This window comes from Syngnathus floridae, chromosome 15, assembly GCF_059516105.1.
Source record: "Syngnathus floridae isolate MCC-2025c chromosome 15, RoL_Sflo_1.0, whole genome shotgun sequence".
NCBI lineage: Eukaryota > Metazoa > Chordata > Actinopteri > Syngnathiformes > Syngnathidae > Syngnathus > Syngnathus floridae.
This window is the reverse complement of record NC_142427.1, coordinates 4,791,368-4,807,514: the sequence shown is the minus strand read 5'-3', so window position 1 is coordinate 4,807,514 and position 16,147 is coordinate 4,791,368. Positions and strand designations below refer to the sequence as shown.

Sequence of the window (16,147 nt, the reverse complement as noted above, 5' to 3'; positions counted from 1 at the left end):
GGTGCCTATTGTGATAGTAACCCCTGAACCCATTTGTAGACACCCATAGTGAAGGATTGTGAGAATCTTAAAAAGAAATCCTATTAGGCTTTTTGGCCTGTGTGACTCTGGAAGCACCTGATGGAGAACGGTAGGTCAAGTGCAGTGAGTTGAGGCAAAAATCAGACTGGAGAGAAGTTCAGTGAGGTCATTGACGGCTTCGAGGTAACTCTGTTCACCCCCCGGTGTCTCGGAAGTGGTGCACAATTAACTCGGTGTATAGGAGATAACAAAACCCAAATATGTTCAGTGCTATACAAGAAAAACTGAAAATATTTCACTTATTGTTCCTAAAACATGATTATACAGTTGACTCTAGATACAATCAGGTACCTTTAATTACTTTTAATCCTAATGTTTCTCTACCCTTGAAAGCAACTGCATTTTCGAAACATGCCAGCTGGATCTGGCCAACCTTCAAACTGATGGGATGGATGTTGAACAGACCATTCAGTGTCCTTTGAGTAGAACGCGAAGCAGTTACAAATTTGCTTTGGATGCTGCACACAACGTAGAAGCAGTTTTATCAGGACAAGTATAGATTCCTCACTTGAAAGCACAGCAATTGTATTTTTTTAAGCACATGATTTATTGACCTTTTATGCTCTCAATTGTCAACAATTGTAAGTAGATTTGCTGCTCAGAATCTGACTGAAAATTGAGCTTACTCTGTTATTGAACAACCAGTTCTGTCATGCCTACTCCAAAAAAGAACAGAACATCTTTCCTGTTGGTCATTGGTTACAACAACAACAACCAAACAAACTAATATCCGCAGATGGAGGAATTTTGATATGGACGCTTGCCTTGCGAGCTTGCGTGCGGTCTCACTGTCGCTTCCTCTGTGTGGACTCATTGCCATGTGGGATACCAAGCAGGGTGAGATTAAATGGCATGAATGCCATTTGCATGATAATGAGCTTCTTCAGAAATGCTGTCTGATTTTCCAGCCTTAGATCTCTCAGAGGATGCATGTAGTGTCAAATGTTTGTTCTTTTTGAACCCCTGTCAGGGATTTTCTGCTTTTAATGACTACCATACCACTATCACGCAGGGATCAACCTTTTCAGCCTTTATTACCTCTTCCTGGCAACAATCTGTTCTGTGTTTATACGAAAATAATGAGCAAAGCATGTACGCATCTTACGGCATTTCGGAGAAAGACTGTGCAGTGAGAGAATGTCACCTTAATAGAGCTTTTTGGCCCGTGAGTCACAGCTTGGGTCTCTGCCGGGTGTCATAATATTACACTCATGCACAAGTGCAGGTGTCCTCATACAGGTATCTTGTCGTTTTTCTCGCTAATACTGCAATGGACTATGTCTGTCTGGATCTGCTACCAGAAAGGGAAAGTCATCCGATTTTTTTGTTTTGTAAGAGGCCTCTGTAGGGGGGGGATCCCCATCAAGTGGTCGCCTGCGGCAAGTTGTCTTGAGCAATACGGCTAAAATTGTGAGATCATTCTTGCACATGCATTGTGCTGCTGCTGTTTGTTACCCCCCGCTTGTTTGTAATTTTATTGCAGAGCAAATAGGTCAGTGGAAGAGCCTAACTGGAGCAGAATTAAACTTTCTAACCTGGATTTGGTTTTGACACCGCAGATAGACAATGTCTCATCATCCCCCTATTTCAGCGGTAGCCTTAAGGAAGACTGCATCTAGATCAAATATAGAAGCAATTATATGTCGAGTCATCGCAAAATTCAGATATTTACATTTGAAAAATAATTCTCCGACTTGTGTGATCACAAACAGCATGACTACACTGAAAATTTGGGCCCGACTGTAGATAACCGTAATTATCAAACGGCAGCAGAATGGCCAAACCTTTGAATGAGGATAATACAAGATTATTAACTGAAGCAAATTATAAAATTGGCTGATTTTAAATATGAGCTGACATATAATAGAGTAGCGGAGATTGCAGCCACATGTGAAATCCAGAAGGAACCAGAATAGAAACCCCATTATCTCAATAAATCTACGCCCTCCTATTTCATTTCACCTTCTTTTGCGCATTAAAGTGATTTCTCTGTAGTTTCATCACAGTGTCCTGCTGACATGAATAACAATAGTGATGATCACATTTTTTCAGTTGGATGTTATTCCACTTTCTATTACGTTTCTGAGAAAACACGTGTATCATACTATATGAATGCAATATTGTATTTAAAAAAAAAGAGAGAAACGAAGGTGTCAATTAGAAGACATGCAGGAATTTCTAAACCGGCCTCTTGGGGCAGAGTTGAAGCACCCTCACCTTTCTCAGTCTGCTAGAATGTCCAGCATGGAGTAGCACGTTTTGCCAAATCGACTACCTGAGGTGGGGTCCTTTTAAGTGTCACCGCATATGTGATTTGCTGATGAGGTTAGAGTGCTGTGCATCTTGGAGGCAATGCTGGAGAGGGGGCCAGACCCAATGCAACCTCAGTTTGTCAAGCGCTTCAGGCAGTCATCAGAGAAAAGTCCTGTGGGGTCATCCCGCCATGCTGCCTTGTTGGCTACCAAGAGCTGCTGAAACCCCTTCTCTCTAGTGTTCTGACCCTTAATGATGGATACAACCAGAGGGAGTGGGTTCACACTGTAATGCTCTTGACATGAATTCCCTGATTTTCAGAGAGTTCCAGAAGAATGGCGTGTCTTTTAGATGCTCACAGGCAATTGATGGTATTGCCACATTTATTGTGGTTCACGGAGCATCCGTACCCAGTAATGACTTGAGAAAGTATATAAAAAAAAACTAATGTAACACAGCAGTATGGTTATATTCATTTCCTCTGCGATGAAAAGAATCTCCCTGTGAAAAGATCAATTCCTAATTTACTGTATAGTGTTAATCTATCTATAGTCAACATGCCTTAAGCAACAGAGGATATGAGTTTGTATTTCATGCCATGGTGCCGCAACATTTGTTCTACTGTGCAGTTAAAACAAAAGACCACAATTCTTTTTATGAATTGTGTCAAACCTCACTAATCCCTTTGCCTGTTGTTTGAAACCTCTGGCTTCCAAAGCATACTTTTTCACTTGAGCTGTCCCTAAAGACCTCATGTTCTTCAAGAATTCTGACAGAAATGTTCTATAATGAAACTTTCCAGTGTGGTGCAACTCAATGTCTGCGTTAATTAGGCAGTCACTCCTCACCACCGGAATATTGTCACTGATTTGTGAGGGTTCCCTTCAGAGGAAGATTCTTGTAGCACTTGCAATTCATCGGTGAAAACCTGTCGGTCTTTTGCTCTTGAAGCGATATATTGCACGGCATCTACACTTGTCACTTATGTTGATGAGCTATCTACTTTGAAACTGTGTCTGGCAACAAAATGAGGTAGCCATCATACATGGGCCCTGAAGAACAGATGGCAGGCATAGCCATAAAAAAGACTCATGGGAATTTTTTTTTACTTTTTTGGGGGTGGAAATTTTACTTTCTAACCTTTTTATTCCATATATTTGAATACCAATATCAAACACAATGGATACATTAATTCAAACCCAGCCACAATGTCAAGTTGAGCGCCAAGTGGGTTAAAACACTCATGTTTGGGTTATATGTGGGCTGATTGGTTTAAGATGATGTCTGTCGTCAGATACTTTTTTCTCCCTCCAATGCATTTGCTTAGGTCAGTCACCAATCAGCGGCTATTTAAGACCTCCGTGAAGTTGGCCCCTGACCTCACGCAAAATTTAAGCGAAATAGTCTGTTTCGTTTGTGCTGGTTTGTGTCGTAAAAAAAATGTTTGTGCAGCTACGTTTTTTTAGTGGTGAGAGATTATTTTTTAGGTCATCCAGAGTTCAGGTAAGGGCAGTTGCAGCAATGTGCTGGTGCCAAATGATTTCATTGCTTATTTCCATGCATCGTGTGTTTTGTATTGGATTCAGACTGGATGCTAACCTTCTTCATCTTGTATTTCTTTCAGACTGCTAGGTCATTTGGTAGATCCAACAGTGTCTCACACTGCTGCGATCAAAGATCGAATTAACCAAGGGATACATTAGGATCGATATGGGGGGAGGGGGACAAACGGCTCATGGAAGACATCTGTTTTACATGTCAACACGATCAATGATTGAATGAAAAGCAGAGCAGGAGATAGCTTTTTCTTCCGAGAGGGAAATTTTTGACAGCACAGTCACTGATAAATTATTTTTTCTTATCAATGAAAAAATACCATATGGGAGAAAATAAACATGAAGCCAAATATATTTCAATATACGGTAGGTGGGACACTTGGTTCAAAGAAAAAGAAAATTATAGTGGGCTTAAATGTATGTGAGGTTACTTGACTGTAGTTGCACATTAGAGCATCATGGATCTGCTGGAGCCATAGGGTGCTGCCTCGATGGCACACAGGTCAATAGAGTGAAAACATAAAACGGCTGAAAGCTTTTAAAGGCTTCAGATGCAGGAACACTACAAGAAAAAAAAATCCATGGTTAGAGATAGGAATAGACACTTGCCAAGTGAATGTCACATTCATCAGCAAAGGTCTGGGTGATTAAACACTCCATTGAATAATCATGGCAGTGTTTTCCCAGGATGAATCTCTCAAAAGTTTATTTTTGTGCTGGTTATTTTATTCAGCTGCACCTTGAGGTCCAATATTAGCCAAGTGACGCTTCATTTAATATAGAACAACTCGAAGCTGTGCTCACATTTAGCGTGCTCAACCCCGATATTGCACACATCACATATCAACTCCTCAATTGGAGGAGCCAGTGCATAGCGTGATCTGTCAGAAGGTGCTAAGACTTTGTCAAACGCAACCCCTCACAAAGCAGTCTTCAAAATTAAGGTCTTCTTTGGCAAAATTGCGCATGTCGGAAAAACTGACAGGAATTGTACAGTCACTTGGTGAAGCATCCACAGCCGCTCTTCCTGACGTGCCGCTGGCCGTCATGTCCGCTCATCAGGCGCTGTCAGCATGTGGCCTTACCTGCTCAGGAAGACTTCAAAGTTACATCCATGAAGTGAAGAAAAATCTTTGTATGAATCCCCCAAGAGGAGTTACTCGAGCCAGAAACAAGCGCCATTCAATGATGCAATGTTAGAAGTGGTATTTAATCCCAATTTGCATTGTAGGTCAACACTAACAATTTAAGAGCTCACATTATGCAAACCGACTGAGAGTCACGATTTGATTGCTTGGGCTGTACGTCCGGGCGGTAGAGCGGCAATTGTCCAAATGAATCAAGAAGACATTTCAGTGGACTCAGAATTTCTTTTTCCGTCACCTGTGTGGTTAAGGATGCCAGGAGAGACTTGATGTGGAAAACTAAACGGGAACTGGTTTCTACCAAAACATTGAATCATTTGCATTGTAGTTTTGCATTTATATTGTTAAATTGTATTTTTTGTTTGCGATACAAAATGCACAAGACCACCACCAACAAAAGCTGCTAATGTGCAGGCACACGTTAGAGGCTTTAAAAATAGAATCCACTGCGAAAAAATTGTCAAAGGCAGATGATGCTTTGTATTTGAGCCGCTGTATACAAAACATGTTTTGGAATAAATTGTCAGCAGCCTAACAGTACAATGTTATAACAAATAGGGAAATGGCTGACTGCCTCGCAAGTTCAAGTGACAATCTCTTTGACCGAAAACATTCTAATCATGTCTGTGAGATGTAAAAGTGCAAGTGTCACTTTCCTAACTCTATCTCCCTTTTGTGTGTTTTCTGCAAGGAGAATGTTTATGTCAAAACCGTGTGTGTGCTTGCAGTGCTTGTGCACCCCTCTGGAGAACAAAAAGCTGTTTTTGGTTCTTTCGGCTTGCTGTGAGAAACTGTTCTGAGCGCTTGTGTGGGAAAAAAAAAAGGCTTGACATGTCACAGCTAAAGATATACAAAACCCTGTTTTTTCTTCCAAGGATGACAAACAGAGTATATATTCACAGCCGGTTGTTATACTGACAGCCCAAACCAGCTGCTAATGTCTACTCAGATGTAGAGTATTTTACTTGTAACTTTTTTTTTTTTTGCCTTTGCCACATAAACCGTTTGCAGGGGCCACAAACACACCCATTAATATCACCCACACACTCCCAACCGATAGTGGCTGTTATCCCTCTATGAGCTGTGGCTCTCATATTTTTTCTACCATCGATCATAGCCGTGTGCCACACGCACTAGAAAGCAGCCGGTGGGGAGACGCAGCATTTGCAATCAAACGGAGAGCGGCAGTGTGAAATCTCAGGAAGAGGCAGCTTCCCCACCGCCACCTCCCAATGCCTTTGGGCAGGGGATCAGACGATGAGGAAGCCTGCCTCAGACACTCAACACCTCCCACTGGCACCCTGATGCAAGCGGCATGCAAACCCACCCTTCACATGGATCAGTCAGCCGGGGGATGGCGTGGCGTGGGGTGTGGGGCTGGTGGGGGCTAAACTGTGCGACTACCCTTACCCCTGTGACTACTCTGCAGAGTGCCACTGTATCCGAGGTGCTGTTAGAAGCTTTGCAGAGGTCCACACTGAGGATAAAGAAATGTGAGGATGATCACTTTCTTTTTCTGATTCATGATTTCAGATTGCACATGAGTCATATGTAACGTTAATGCAGAATAATACAGGTAAATTTGTTTCCAATGGCGGATACAGGACTTTAATTCCAGTATGTACATACTGGAAAAAATATGTACTCCTCCTCGTTAAAGCTAAATCACAAAACCCTCCGGAATCAGGCAGCCAATTCCACTTGCAAAATATAGCAGCAATTATTTCCCATTATCATTTTTCTTAAAATGCTCCTTCCATTAAATAATTCAGGGACTCACCAGTCACAACATTAGGTACCTGCACAATCTAATGAGATTCATTACAAAGTCTGTATCAAATTTACAGTCCGAGTCCCACAGTGTAAAACTAAATTGCAAGTAGTTAGTCAGGGATGCCAGTCGCCTTCCTGACTACCGTCACCACTGACGCCATTTATGCCGTGATATTTTTCTTTCAAAGGCAGAGGACATGAGTCACTTGTGATTCAAACCACAAAAGAGGAAAAGAAATCTAATAAAAGTAAATACATGCCTTATTTGTATTTATTAATTCTTTCTTGATTCATGCACTAGTAATAGGTTAATGGGACCCAACATAATTATGCTAATTAATCTGTTTGTGTTTTAAAATAATTTGTATTATAACTACAGTCAACAAATAGACAGTTGTCTATAAATAAATATAATTCATAGCTTGTTGTTTGTGATGGTTTTTAAATTAACAAAATTATCTCCCAACAGCAGCGTGGTTGTACGTACATCACGGCAAACTAAATCCATATGTATTATTATTTCATTGAGATGAACAGTTGACACATTTTGTAGGTATCCTTCACTATGCATGAGGAAGTTACCCCTTTATATTTCCCTGTGTGGGACAAATAAGGAATATCTTGTCTTTGGAAGAGCGAAGCAGATCAAGTTCTTATGTGTATTTCAGCTTCAGTCAACATCCATCCATTTAAATTATTCATTTCTTACGGTGTGTTAAAGAGAGGGGGGGGGTCATATGAGCATGTTTGTTAGTGTTATTGCATGTTGACAACTGCTGTAAAATGACTTGCTTAAGCTTGAAATGATATGCATACTCATGACGGCAACAAATCTGACACACCAGACTGTAGTTCCCGAATTTTGAGCTCTTGCTTGTTTAATTATCAACACTATTTCACGAATAACACCATGTGAAAATTTAGATGAAACACAAACAGAGATGAGACTTTTGGGAATGATAATAGCTGCTCTTTGACCATTGATGTTGTCTCCTGGCACAGTGGAAGATGCGCTTTGACATTGTGAGAAGAAAATGTCAAACTTTGGCAGGCAATGAGCTGTCTACTTAATTTATGGCTGTTGCTGTTGATGTTGTTGATGCACACCCAGTGGTCGTTGGCATCAGGATGCATTACATGCTTTCTTTGGATTTCATTAAACATGGTCAGTGCCTTTAAAACTTGAGTCATTTAGTAAAACTGGCAACCAGTAAAGATTTGTCAATGCTTTGACCCTCTTCGCAGTTCACAAGTACATTAAAAATAAATGTGTTTATATTTACATGACATTATATTTCATCCTTAGTTGCAGCATAAAAACTGGGTTTCAATAAAGATGCGTGAATGATTTTTTTGGGGTCTTGCAGCTATGCAGAATTTGACACTAGGCGGCTTGGTGTGGAGTAAACCTCCTGGAAGCTGTGGAGAGGCTTTAATCAAGTGTGAAATCCTTTTGGAGTCTTTGCCTACACAAGTGTGCTCACGCTCAGACGCTCAACAATTCACCCAACTCTTCTCCCTTGAACATATTTTGTAGCAGGGGTCCATTTCACCAAAATGATGCATACACACAATATTCTCGGAAGAGATGAGAAATAAACTCCTGTCATCATGCTTGAGATATACACACGTATTGTTTTCCTGGCTCCTACTGAAGATTTGCATTTAAGCATTTTGTGTTTATGCCGGCATGTATTTGGGGTTGGCTCCTTTTCAAAAGTATCATTTTACTGAATATAATTGTAAGTGAATGATATAATTAAGAGAGAATATAAAAAGCATAGCTCAGTTGAGACGCTGTAAAAGCAGCAATTAGGATTAGGGGGAACAATGAGATTAAGGGCAACAAAAGATAGAGCAACAGCCTATTCGAACAGAAATTATTATTGTGACAAACAATTGGCCGTGCAATATGGATGATTTTTTAGCTGTATATATGTGGGATAGTTCTGTCTTCAAATACCAGCTTCAAAATCTATGAGGTATGCTGGCACGTTATATCAGCAATTTTGCCATGGCAACCCTCTATCACCTGCAGCCTTGGTCTATAATATACGTAAACAGCGGTGGACCAGCTGGGACACGTCAAATTAGCATTCTTGTTCAGAACATTCTTGTTCAGAATATGTGTACCCATCTTGAGCAAACTTTACCACCCATTTTGTGTAATGTCTAAACAATTGACATTGTTCGTGTTTATTTTAAAACGGAACGTTATGATTGAGGCACTTTCCATCAGAGTTTAGCATGTGCATTGGTCTGCTTGTCTTTTTCATTTTATTCCCATTCCCTGCAGCTTGAAATCAGTTGGATACTGGGTATTCAACAGATGTTTCCATCCAAGAGATTGACTAAAGAATTAAAAAAAAAAAAAAATTATGCAACACCGTTTTTTGCCCTCTGCAAAGAGTTTATTACTCATGCCAGAGAACAATTTGAACCAAATAGTCAAATCATTTTGGGGTTGTTTAGAAGCAAATCCCTGTCAAGCTATTGTCAAATTTCCCCAAGGTCCGATAAACAAAATGTCTGGCAATTACAATGACATGAAATCTTTTAAATGTATTTTCATAAGCGGTATCTCTACTTCAAATAATAGATGTGTGGACATAGCTTTGAAAAATGATTTTAAAAGCATTCAAAATGTTGCTGTTTGATTGATTTAAAGACTCAGAGCGCTGCCATTTTGTGAGATAAATATCTTGTTGGTCAACAATACAATACTGATGTCCAATGTCAGTTAAGACGCCATTTCCTTCATGGGCTGCCTGAACTGCCTGTGGTATATCATCTCATGTGCTTGCATCAGTCCAATCCAGCAACCACAAAGCTCTATGCATTCCCCACAAACACATTCACTCCGATACCGCTGTGTTTCTGTAAGAACAGACAAGGCATCAGTGATGTGCATGCTCTTTGATTGTATGTGCAACGTTGACATGACATCACACTAATGTATTTATCAGAGCAATCAGAACGTTCTACGAGGCTAGTGTCAGAGTGATATTGTCTATTCTTTGCTTTACAGACATTGATTGCCTGTCCTTGTCAGAGTATGAAGGGATAACAAAGACAAATTCCAAATGGTTTTCATCAAAGCACGACCGAAAATGTAGTCTGGCAACAGGTAGGCTGTATGACAAGTCAGCCGGCTGCCTGCTGCACTTAAAATGACATTCTTTGTGCAGAAAACTAGCTACAGGGTATTTTCCTCATTGTAGTTAGTTAGTTAGTTAGTTAGTTAGTTAGTTAGTTAGTTAGTTAGTTAGTTAGGTAGGTAGGTAGGTAGGTAGGTAGGTAGGTAGGTAGGTAGGTAGGTAGGTAGGTAGATAGGTAGGTAGGTAGGTAGGTAGGTAGGTAGGTAGGTAGGTAGGTAGGTAGGTAGGTAGGTAGGTAGGTAGGTAGGTAGGTAGGTAGGTAGGTAGGTAGAATAATGGGTTAATAAAGTTATTGAAACACTTGTTATTTTGTGATCAGGAGTTATTTTGTAGTTTCTTTGCACAACGGAATTAGGTCACTGCTTTATCGTCTTGTTTATTTAATAAGGACTTGCTGAGTAAATATATCATTAAATAAAACATTATTGATTGACAGCACAGAAATTCTCCACACTTCATTACACCCATATTTATTTATTTGAATGCAGATATATTTTGGTGCATCCTTTTTTTATGATACAAAAAGCATGTTGTAGAATCAATCAATACGCTGCTGTTAAAACTGTTGATGTCGTTTTTCAAGCATGCCCGACTAACTGCTGTCGGATACTCCTAAATGACACAGACACAGCACGCCATCTCCTGAATGTATCCCATCAGCTAGTGGACTACACAGAGTCGTGCTCATTACACAGCCATAGCAACAGCTACATAGCAACTGCTGCTCACTGCATAGCAACAGCTGCAAAGACCTCAAAAGAGGAGAGGGAGGGGGGATTCTTTGTGTTCAGATGACACCGTTTCTGATTGGAGATAGATTGTAAAGACGTTTATCAATGTTTGTTTTTGATTAATGAGATGTTTCAACGCACACTAACAATGTCTTATTCATTCTTCTGCCTGCAGACATTCGCTCACTGCCTGATGTGGCAATGACCGGAAACTGTACAACTGAGTGCAGTGAATTGGGCCATTCAGATGCGTGTTGGATGCCCGGGCATCCCTCTCCTGTACGCAGGACCAGGAACCCCCCGAAACTCTCCACCTTTGTGCCTTACCAGGAAAGAGGGAGTCTGGGACGCCTGGCAAATGGCAGCGCCATTCTGGGAGGCGAAGAGCACCGGTCACGCCTTCCACCCTCTCGCAGTGCCTATACTAGCAGCGGTCACGATGCCAGTCAGGACTGCCCCTTGGAGGAGATGCCGCTCAGCGTAACATCTGAGTTCCCACCCACCTCGCCACCTGCCCACACTCCGAAAAGAGAAATCTATCTGTGAATATTGGCCAGTGCACAAATGAAGAAAAGATCAACCATGGCAGTGGAACAAATACGGCTGCCCACCTACCAATGCCAATGCCCAGTTGAAATTAACACGAGACAGTCATGCATTCGATTAGCGGCGTGATCACTCGGGTCATTTGCCATCTTCACCTTTTAATTTATTAGCATATTTATTACAAATTCCACAAGGTTAATTGATATGCGCTATAATTTATTTATTCATGAGGTTCAAAACGAGTTTGGTCAGTACTACTTTTAGTAGTAACAAATAATTGTTGTAGTTAGCCAAGTCCGACGGTGTCTGCAGTGATCTTTTGAATTTGAAACTTGTGAACAGTGCTTTTGTGCCATTGGTAGATTTGGATAGAGAGCCAATAAGCCCATTCAGACGGCATTATTCTTTTGACTACCAATCAAATGAAATGTTCTCTTGTTGTACAGTGCTGTAAATACATTTTGAACAGTGTGCTCTACGTATAATTTTGTCTAGCAGAAGCTGATAAAAAAAAGCAATTTGGCTCACAATTTCGGCGTAGTTAAGGCTTTCTTTGCTGCTGCTGTTTAAAACTTGATTGAAAACATATCTGGGAAAGAAGCTCAATTTTGTGGAAAGCATTTATCCGCGCCATATAATCACAAACACCTTCAACCCCTAATCATAGCAAAATGGCCTTTACCTCTGCTCCCTGCCGAGTTTCACCGTGGGTGGAGAAAGCTCTGCAGTAACATTTCAACAAGCATTATGTTCCATTGACTCTCAGCACTGTGACCTATAGTTTATCATCAAAACGCTTGACTTGGCCATAGTCCCCCGGAGTCACATGGACCAAACGACAAATTGGGACTGTTTTTTTTTTTTTTCTTTTTTTTTTGCCTCAACTCCTTGTGACTCACTCACAATATACTAGTGTGTCATTTTTCTGTTCTGTTCTCAAGCTCTCCTCTATCCAGACAATCGACTTACTAGAGCTTTCCCTTCACAAGGTATGATGACGCCTCTCGAATTAATGAATAAGTAAGGTGCTAGAAAAAACAAAAACAAAAAAAAAAAACACTTATAGATCTTAAGTGGGAAATTGGAGTTCATACTGCACTTAATGTAGTCCTCTTCATTCTAAGCACTTTTCTTGTTTTTTTCAAAGCATCCCATTTTATCACTCGCTGTTTTAAGAGGTAAATTCTGTGCCCTGTGTATCTACTTATTGGAGAAAGGCGCATGGTCCTTGAAAAGCATTGTGCAGGTAAATCATCATTAACATAATGTAAACAGACTTGTATTCAAGCCAGCGTTCTCAATACATCAATGATTCCCCCCCCCACCCCTCCCTTTGGCTACAAAAATGTAGGGATTTGTTTCCCCTAATGGAAATTTTCCAAGTCAATCTGAAGGATATGCCTGAAGGACACTTTGTATTAGTCAGTAATTGGAAGCTAGTAATGACTACATTAGCCCGTCTTGCAATATGGTACAGTGCCAGGCGATGTCTTTGATTCAAACATTGATTTGATTAGACTTGTAGATACCTTTCACCTCTGCAGCAAAATTTCCACGGTGAGATTGTCTCTAAGTAAAGAAGAAAGATCTCTGAATAGACCCATCCCAATGAGGGAAAGTAATGAGTCTTGAGCTGTGGCGTGTGTGTGTGTGTGTGTGTGTGTGTGTGTGTGTGTGTGTGTGTGTGTGTGTGTGTGTGTGTGTGTGTGTGTGTGTGTGTGTGTGTGTGTGTGTGTGCGTGTGTGTGTGTGTGTGTCTGTGTGTGTGTGTGTGTGTGTGTGTGTGTGTGTCTCTGTGTGTGTGTGTGTGTGCGTGTGTGTGTGTGTGTGTGCGTGCGAAGCACCTCCCCAGGACAAGGCGCCCACCAAATAATGCACATCTACCCGCCAGCACTACAATCAGTTAAAAGGATCAGCACTTACCTCATCACACCGCCATTGAAAACTGCATTTAGAGTAATTGAACTGAATACATATGGAAATTACTGGACATGGCCATGATTAAATAATGTGGGCGATTATCCTGCCTTGAGGGGGAGAAAGAGCGCATTATGCTATTTTCAAAGCCATTTAGTGACTGAAATAAAATTCAAAACAACAGCCATGATGCACTGTGATTAAAGCCCCACGAGTAGCCGCTTCATGGCCCGGAAGCAGCGGGTGCGATCACTGACCTGGAATTGACGACAAACTGAAAGACAGCAAGGAGTGATAAAGCCAATGCCACATCGCCTCAGTCACAACTTTTATCCGTTTAGGTCTTCTTGACTCATGTATTTCGGACCTGCAACTGCTTTGCATCTATCCTTTTTATCTCCAGGGATTAATCCACACCTGATACCAGTTTAAGTAGACGCTTATCTGAAATGCATCTCCTCCTCGATCGGCAGATTGGGGCAGGGATGATAGCCGGTGTACTCTGTGTTCACCACAAAATAATGCTTCTGTTTTTATTCAGATCCTCAAACTGACACCAACACAATCAAAGAGAATTTACCCACGTTACCTTTTGATTTGACGTCTTACTAAATGACCCCTCTGAAATAGAGAGAGGATGACACTGGTCAAAATAAAGGACGTCACAAAGCACTGAAATAGATTTAAAGTACTATGTTGAATAATGTTTAATTTGTACTTTGCATTGATTTAATGTTGAATTCACTTGAGTATATTTTGCCTCTCTGTAGTCTGTATTGTAAAGTGATCATTTCTGTGGACAGCTGGACAAATTACTGCGCTGAAATTGGCAAGCGGTTTTGTTTTTGTGTCAGTCAAAGACTCTTAGCAAAGCGGTTGTGTGAAGAAAAAAAAATTAAAATATCTGTTGGTGGTGTTAGTGTACATAGATCTCCACAACTCTCCGTCTGCTCGCAAAGCAGGCTGGGATTTCGCATGAATTCCAAAGATAATTGGTAGAAACTGTTTACTATTTCTTTTCTTTCAGTTTCTGAAATGTCAGTGCTGGTTTATATTCAAAAAGGCCCCAGAAATTTAACCGCGCACATATTTTCATCCTTTTCACCGTCCATGGAAAACAAAGACGATTGCCTTGAGAATATGTCTTTGCAAGAGAGAATCTAGTTGTTATCCTAATTATTGGTATATTTATATGGGACAAAAATGCTTGTGATGCCATGTTTTTGTACAGTTTTATGTACATACAGTGACGCTTTCTAAAAGTTCAGAGAAAAGCCGATGGCACATAAAAATTGTAACTTGTTTTCTTGAGCTGTGCACATCTTTGCCTTGGTTGGATTGACCTTTGCTGAGTCGGTGTGAATGTGGCCGTTCTATGCCTGCACTGTAGTCATTCACTGGCTCTCACCTCCTGAAGACTTAATCGAGTTATGTTTGTTGTGAACAGTGGATTGTCTTATCTTACCAGTTTGTTCAACTCCTGTGTTCAACTTTGTTCTGTTTTAGCATGTTGACAACTTCTCTTGTAATACTGTCCTCATGAACTTTGTAATAAAATAACTTCAGGGAAAAAAATGGCTCTGGTTAGTCTTGTGTCACCATTTCCTGCTTTCACTCTGGATGTCCCATTGGCACCGGTTGATGATAAATAAATAAACAATTCTGCATCTACTCATTTATCAAGATGGGAATATAACAAACAACCTAAAGTTGAAGACGTTCAACCTTTATCCCAATGATCAGTTGAAACTGTCTCGAGGGCAACTTTTGCTATTAATGAATAAAACAAAATAATCCACATTTCTGGACTGTGAGGAGGACATGCCAAACCACAGGGTAATTTTTTCTCAAAAGTATGTTTTCATGAGAATGTGCATGGCAAGCACATAGAGAGCGACAGTTTTACTAACCAATAAAGGAAGGTCATCTCATTTCCTTGTGAAGAAAGCTCCATTATATTGAGAAAGGACAGATCCCAGGACCTACATTTAGTACTTCTATTCCTTGAAAAGCAAAAAATCCGACACTCTGACTAATTAGAGCAATTCTATGAAGCATTGATGAGCTGGCCCCAACTCCACAATGAGCACTGCTGTGTTGTGATGTTAATTTTAAGATGCGTGTTTGTCTTCATTTGAAGCCTTTTTTTTTTGTTTTTGAATAGTATTCAGTGAAAGTGTCCTTTCAGTTTCTGAATGGTACCACTTTGTAATGCGTTCTCAACAGCTCCACAGCCAAAACGGCTCATTCGTGGAGGACAAGCAACCATATTCTGGCAATAGAGTGTTTGCAATTAAATTAATTAGTTCTTTACAAGTGCATGTTTGCTGTCAGTACCAGTTGAACATACAAAGTCAGCATTGTGTGTTGTGCCGTGAGCTCCTCGGCAGCATTGGAAATTCTTGCAGTTAAGCCATTTTCAAAACCAGAATGCAATATTTCATGTCGCCTTGCTGTGATGTTTGCAAGCCTCTGAGCTCATCCATCTTGTTTAGCTCAGTGTGCAGACCCAGCTTGCTATCTCTGCCTTTGTGTTGGTTCTTTGACTGCCTGCAACAAAAATGATCCCAGTGCACCGATGAGCTCCACTGGCATCCCCCTGTAGTGAAGGTGTGAGTCGATTCAATCTACTGCGGATTTTTTAGGAGATTATGGTAGTTGTTGGCTTGAGTATGTCTTTGTGGACCTCTTGGGAAAGCAAGCTCATCCTGTGTACTTTTATGAAATTTCCGCCCTAAAATATTTCCCTCAAGCTCAAGCACAGTTAAACCCTGCGTTTCTGCAGCTCTCAGTTTTTTGCACATAGACTCGGATTTCTGTTGGTCTGTTTTACCAATTCCTCTTATTTATGCTATATTCACAAAGAAAGATTGTAAAATCTAAACACTGGGCACGTTATGCATCGCTTCGAACAAACGAGAATCCTTACAAGTTCAATGGGTGTACGTGATTAATTCAGCATAATGGCTCTGCTGCTTGCAAATAAAG

At 40.7% G+C, this 16,147-nt stretch overlaps 1 protein-coding gene across 1 annotated transcript in view; it reads left to right on the top strand.

Annotated features, from left to right (window-relative positions):
- pcdh1a (protocadherin 1a) overlaps nt 1-14,734 on the top strand; it is a 54,984-nt gene extending 40,250 nt beyond the window's left edge. Inside the window, exon 5 of the mRNA XM_088399431.1 lies at nt 10,873-14,734. Within this exon, the coding sequence (XP_088255557.1) occupies nt 10,873-11,243 (371 nt within the window). The 3' untranslated portion in view covers nt 11,244-14,734. The remainder of the gene's footprint in view (nt 1-10,872) is intronic.
- Nucleotides 14,735-16,147: the final 1,413 nt, after the last annotated feature.